The sequence below is a fragment of the Trichosurus vulpecula genome, chromosome 6 (genome assembly GCF_011100635.1).
Source record: "Trichosurus vulpecula isolate mTriVul1 chromosome 6, mTriVul1.pri, whole genome shotgun sequence".
NCBI lineage: Eukaryota > Metazoa > Chordata > Mammalia > Diprotodontia > Phalangeridae > Trichosurus > Trichosurus vulpecula.
Genome location: NC_050578.1, coordinates 267,166,839 through 267,172,838, shown reverse-complemented (window position 1 = coordinate 267,172,838; position 6,000 = coordinate 267,166,839). Strand labels below are relative to the sequence as shown.

The 6,000-nt window shown below is 39.5% G+C and overlaps 1 protein-coding gene across 1 annotated transcript; it reads right to left on the bottom strand.

The window, feature by feature from the left end:
- Positions 1-614: 614 nt before the first annotated feature.
- LOC118854114 (olfactory receptor 5B2-like) lies at positions 615-1,565 on the bottom strand. Its single transcript, XM_036764444.1, has one exon. It carries the CDS (start codon positions 1,560-1,562, stop codon positions 615-617), a length of 948 nt encoding a protein of 315 aa, XP_036620339.1. The 5' UTR covers positions 1,563-1,565.
- Between the last annotated feature and the right edge of the window lie 4,435 nt (positions 1,566-6,000).

Here is a 6,000-nt window from a genome sequence, read left to right as displayed (position 1 = left end):
AATTTAAATTCACACCGTCTTAACTCCAACTCTATTACACTCTCTACTAAGTGATGTTGCCTCTAAAGAATTTTAGCTTTATATTTCTGTGTGCAGAAGAAAAATAGCCTGTTTTGGGGGCTGTATCTCAGAGTGGGGAAGATACAGACTGAATTTTCTCTCTTTTTTTTAAAAAAAATGCTTTTGGAAACAGTATTTTTTTCCAATTACACGTAAAGATAGTTTTCAATATTTTTTATAAAATTTTCGATTCCAAATTTTTCCCTCCCATGGTCCCATCAATCTTCCCCAAGATGGCAAGCAATATGATATGGGGTATACATGTACAATTATGTAAACATATTTTCATATTAATCACATTACGAAAGATGAAACAGAAAAGAAGGGAAAAGCCACAAAAACCAATGAAAAAGTGAAAATAATACATTTTGATTGCATGGTTCTTTCTGTGAATGTGGATAGCATTTTCCATCAGGTGCGTTTTGGAATTGTCTTGGATCAACTAATTAATTGAATAAACTAATTATTTATTAATAAATAAATTATTAATTGAAATTAATAAACTGAGAAGAGCTAAGTCCGTCATAGTTGATCATCACACGTGGATTTTCTCTCTAAGAAAAAAGACGATCTAATTGAAGTCTTTGTCCACTCAGAACTTTCCTGAAAGCATTCTTGACCTCTTTGTTCCTCAGACTATAAACCAGAGGGTTCAGCATGGGGATGACCATGGCGTAGAATATAGACACCATTTTGTCTATGTCCATTGAATGACTTGAGCTGGGTTGAAGGTACATGAAGCTGATTGTCCCGTAAAATATAGACATGGCTGTGAGGTGGGAAGAACAGGTGGAGAAGGCTTTCTGGCGGCCTTCAACAGAATGGATCCTTAGGATGGTGATGAAGATTAGTAAGTATGAAGCAAAGATGACAAGAAACGGGAAAAAGACAGTGAATGACCCTAAGATAAAGAGTACTAACTCAGTGATGTGAGTATCAGAGCAAGAGAGAACTAGGAGAGGGGGAATATCACAGAAAAAGTGATGGACTATGTTGAATCTGTAGAAGGAAAGGCTAAAAGTGTTTCCTATGATTACCAAAGAAGTCAAAAAGCCACAGATGTGAGCACCACTGGCCAGATAGGCACATACTGTTGAAGTTATGGCAGTGGCGTAATGTAGTGGCTTGCACACAGCTGCATGATTATCATAGGCCATGGAGGCTAAGAGGAAACTTTCTGTAGTAGCAAAGGCCCCAAAGAAGAACAACTGCATAGCGCATCCATTATAGGAGATGACTTTGTCCCCTGTGAGGAGCCCAGCCATCACCTTGGGGGTAACAGCTGAGGAGTAGCCAACATCCACTAAAGAGAGATTACTGAGGAAAAAATTCATTGGGGTGTGGAGGTAGGAATCCCAGGAGATCAGAGCTACCATCCCCAGATTCCCTACCAGGGTGATCAGGTAGATGAGAGTGAACATTATGAAGAGAGGAACCTGAAGCTCTGGATCCTCTGTTATTCCTGTAAGGATGAATTCATCTACTTCAGATCTGTTCTCCATAGATGTCACTTAAGATTAATGCCATTCACCTGCAATAAAAGAGTAACCATGAGAAAAATCCACTCTGCATGATGAATGAGTCCAAGACATAATGCATGATCAGAGACGTATCTTATGTGAAGGGTAGAAATAAAGAATTAAGGGACCAAGAGCATCTAGGTAGTTATCATAGCAGTTATTCTAGGTCCCTAGAATTCATTGATCCAGTTTCTCATAGACAGTCCTTCATGCATTGTTTCTCACCTTTCTTCACCTTATAACTTATTTATCAATCATGAAAGTGGCATTTCCCATTTCGGAAAAGGGAAGTACCTTATGCTCTGGCAAAAAACCGCATACAAAAGGGACTATTGTTTGTCAGGGTTGGAGAATGAGATCTTTTCCTAGAAATATGCTTCACTCTGATGAAGAAGAGAGAAAAGAGGAATAAAGAAGAAAAGAGAAGAATAAAACAATCAAAAAGTTAAAAAACAGAGAAGGAATGAGAGGATCAAAGAAAGTTTGCTGATATTTTGCTGGGATCCTGCTTAGTCAGTGTATTGGCAACCAAAAATGGGCTCCTTAGCACTTAGTCAACAAGTGCCCTTGACTAGTTTGGCTTTTTCCCCTGAACTGAATGCTGTTTGTATGTTGGACTGGAGTAAGCTTGTCAGCCCCTTCACCTTGCTTCCCTTGCTTAAGCTGATGGAAAGAACCTGTGCTTTCCCAGTCAACCCCTTCACCTTGCTTAAGCAGATTGAAAGAACCTGTGCTTTCCCCGGCGTACCTTACACCCCCGCAGAAGCTGGATGGTTAAAAGCAGCTCCCGTTGGAGCCAGAGGCTGCTACAGCCACAGCTACAGCTGAAGCAGGAGCTGCCAGTAGCAGAGCTGACCTACGGGAGGAAGCTGAACAAAGACTTCAGGCCAGTGGGTAATCTTTTTACCATAGAGGGGGAAGCATGATTTTGCTTTATGCAATCATGCTTCTCTGTAGCCTCCTGGTTACTCTTTCAAGGCGTACTTATTGGGCCTGGAAGCTTTTGATCAATATATCAAAATGGGGTTGCTGGTTCATGGGTTGGTTACTGTGGAGCCTAAATATATGTTTTGATTCTTCTGCCTTCTACTTTGAGAGTTTCTTATATCCGGCGGTTCCGAACCTTTCAGACATGTTTATGATCCTCTTTGAGATTATAAACTCTGCCCTCCTAATACAGTCCTAGAATCATAATGGCTATAAGGTCTATGTAACAGACTGAAGTCACCAGTTCCTGAGGAGGATCAGTCTCCAGTGGACACCAGTTGCATATTTGTGCTATTTGTCCGTCAAAAATGCCAATGGAGGATCATGTAATAATAAATATATGATTTCTAAATTTGTTTCCCTCTTACTGCCTTTTCCTTTTTTAATTCTCCACCACTATCTCTGTGGATGCAGAAGGTGACCACAAACAGGGATGTTTTGTCCTTTTAGTCACTATACAGTTTTCTGGGTCCCAGAGAAATCATAAACCTTTGCTTTAGCCTCCTTCAAGTCTGAGCTAAAATCTCGCCTACAGGAAGACCTTCCTGATTGATCTCAATCCCAGAACCTCCACTCTTTTGATTATGTCTAGTTTATCCTGGACATAGCTTGTTTGTACACAGTCATTTGCATATTATCTAGAGATTATGCTCTCCATGAGAGCAGGTACTGTATTTTACCTTTTTTTTTTAATTCTCAGTGCTTAGCATGGTTATAGGTACATAGTAGACACTTAATAAATGTTCATTGACTTACGGATTGGCCAATGGTAACCCTCCCTGTATGAATTAAGCTAAGGTGACCTTTGGGCATCAGACAAATGCATAGTCCATTCTGAGGATAAATCTTTACAGCTGAGAAGAACCCGCCACAGTTGTGCATCACTCACTGACACTTAGAGTACTTAGTTTCATCTCTACCACCATGAGTCATTAGAAAAAAAAGTTTTCACAGAAGTTATAAGCATGGTGCCACATGTGATCTATTACAGGTTATATCTTTAAAAATATATAACAAAAAGAATCAGAGAATCTCAAGTTAGGATATTTCCTCAGAGATCATCTATCTCAACTTAATCTGACCAGAACTCACCTCTACAAAAGCCTACAAAAAAGGCATGTAACATTGGAAAAAGAGAACTGATAAAGTGGGAAGAATGAAAGATAAGAGTTAAATAACTCTAGTAGCCTACTGGGGTCCCCAAAGAATTATGCCTACCAAGCAAGATGAACTAGAATGTCTAATACATTAGGACAAATCTGGCTGCCAAGGTAACATTTAGACTTGAAAAATAGGACTCATAACTGGAATATGGTTCTGGAAAGGTTTCTCTCTTATTTCAGTGACAATGAGTAGGTAACAGCAGGCTGTTATAATTTTTTTTAACTGAGAAAATAGACTCATATGAAGAAGTACAGGAACCAGAGTAGGGAAACATGGTGAAAAGCATATGTATTTCTGTATATTTCTTTTGCAAGTGTTCAGTTATCTGGGCATCTGTCAGAATATTCTCTCTTATTCTGTCTCTCTGTCTCTCAATGTGTTTCTCTGTTTCTCTGTATTTTCGCAACTTTGTCTCTCCTTGTCTCCATTTTCTCTTTTCCTTTCCTTCCTTCTCTATGTATGTTTCTTTACCTCTATCTATGTATCTCTCTGCCTCTTTCTCCTCAAAGAACAGATCTTCTTTTCTTGATGAAAATGATATTTTTGTCCATCAAAAGTGAAAACATGAAGGAACAAAATGGGAGAAATTCTATTTTGCATTTGCCTATCATAAAAGATGAAGAATTAATAGACAGGATCAAAATAAATGGGAATGTTACAAAAATAGAGCAAAAATAATTAAATTATCCTAAAGGTTGAGAGAGATAAAGACAGGAAAACTAGCAATTGTCAGGCATGGACATGAGGCTTGGGGAGAGTCAACTCCAGGCATTTCAGCAGATAAAGTAAGGCCCCATGGATCCCTTCTACAGGGAGGGCAAACTTGAAGATGCAGAAAGCTCTGAAGAATAAAAATTTGAAGATACAGGAAGAATCGACAATTAGACAGATTTTGATATGAAAAAAAAATTCACAGAAAAGAAAAAAAAAATGAAAGTAACCAAGGATGAATGCAAAAGCATATCCTATCTTATAGTAATAGAGTAAGAGAGTACGAGGGCTCAAATTTGAACTGAGGGAAACCCAGAAAGCTAAAGACTAAAAAAAGGGAGGCATTTTTATTCCAAAAAAATGGGCTTTTAGAGAAACAAAGGATAATCAAATAAGGAACTAGACTGATTTTCAAGATAGATGAGACAAGCACGAGGAATGACAAGCTGTTAAGGCAATCAGTAAATGAGAAGATCTCCCTCCCCCCATTTGAATAGGCTTCAGGTGAGGCTCCAGGTGGGGCCCATGAAGAGAGGTCTGATTATATCTTCACTCCCAAGTAGGCCCAAAACCCCTAGCAACTGGGTGCTGGGCCAATGTGGGCATGAGGCCCTCAGGGTCATGGGGGGAGTTGATGGTATCAGAGCCAGTGGTGGGCACCTTGGTTCTGGTCACTCAGATGACATTCTTGTTGATTGGATGACATCTAACAATTGCATAAAAAGAGAGAACGAAATTTGGAGATTGAGAGGTGGTGCAGGCAGGAGAAGGAAAAGCAGTAGAAGCAGCAGCAGCAGCAGTGCTGGAGCTCTGAGCTGCAGCAGTAGTGACATGTGACTCTGAGCCAGCCATTGTCAAGCTCCTGGATTAAAGTAAGATTGTTAACCCCTTAACCTTGCTTTCCTTAGTAAAGCATAAATATAAATTTGATAAAAGGACATGGGCTTGCAGCATTCTGTGACCTGATTGTTGCTGGTTTTACACCGTCCAGCAGCTGCTAGGCAGATTGTTGAAACACAAGCCAAGGCAGAGCTGCTCAGTTTGTATTTTGCTTCTTTTTCTCTGAAGAGAATGATCTTTGAATTTAGAGGAATTGAAGAACTATAGCTAGTAGAGAGTTGATACTGAAGCTAATAAGAACTAGCACCTCTATTAGTGGAGAGAAAGGAAGAAGCATTTGTATGGCATCTATTTTGTGCCAAGCACTGAAGTACCCTTCATAAATGTTATCTTTTTTGATTCTCACAAGCCTGTCATGTAGGTGCTGCTATCCCATCTGAAAATTGAGGAATCTGAGGTAAACAGAGTTTATGTAGCTTGCCCAGCATCACTGCTTTTTGCAACAATTTGGCTAGCAGCTGTTGTGGGGGTGAAAAACCAACAACAAGCAGCACACAGAATGCTGCAATCACAGGTACTTTTGATCTGCTTTACTAAGGATAGCAATTTTAAGGGGTTAACAAGTTTACTTTAATCCAGCATACAAATATCATTCACTTAGTTCAGGGGAAAAAGCCAGCACCCTGAACTTCAGAGCAAATACAAACAAATTACAAAC

Coding starts and splice junctions, on each gene's coding strand:
- LOC118854114 (XM_036764444.1), bottom strand. CDS start 1,562: ATGGAGAACAGATCTGAAGTAGATGAATTCATCCTTACAGGAATAACA.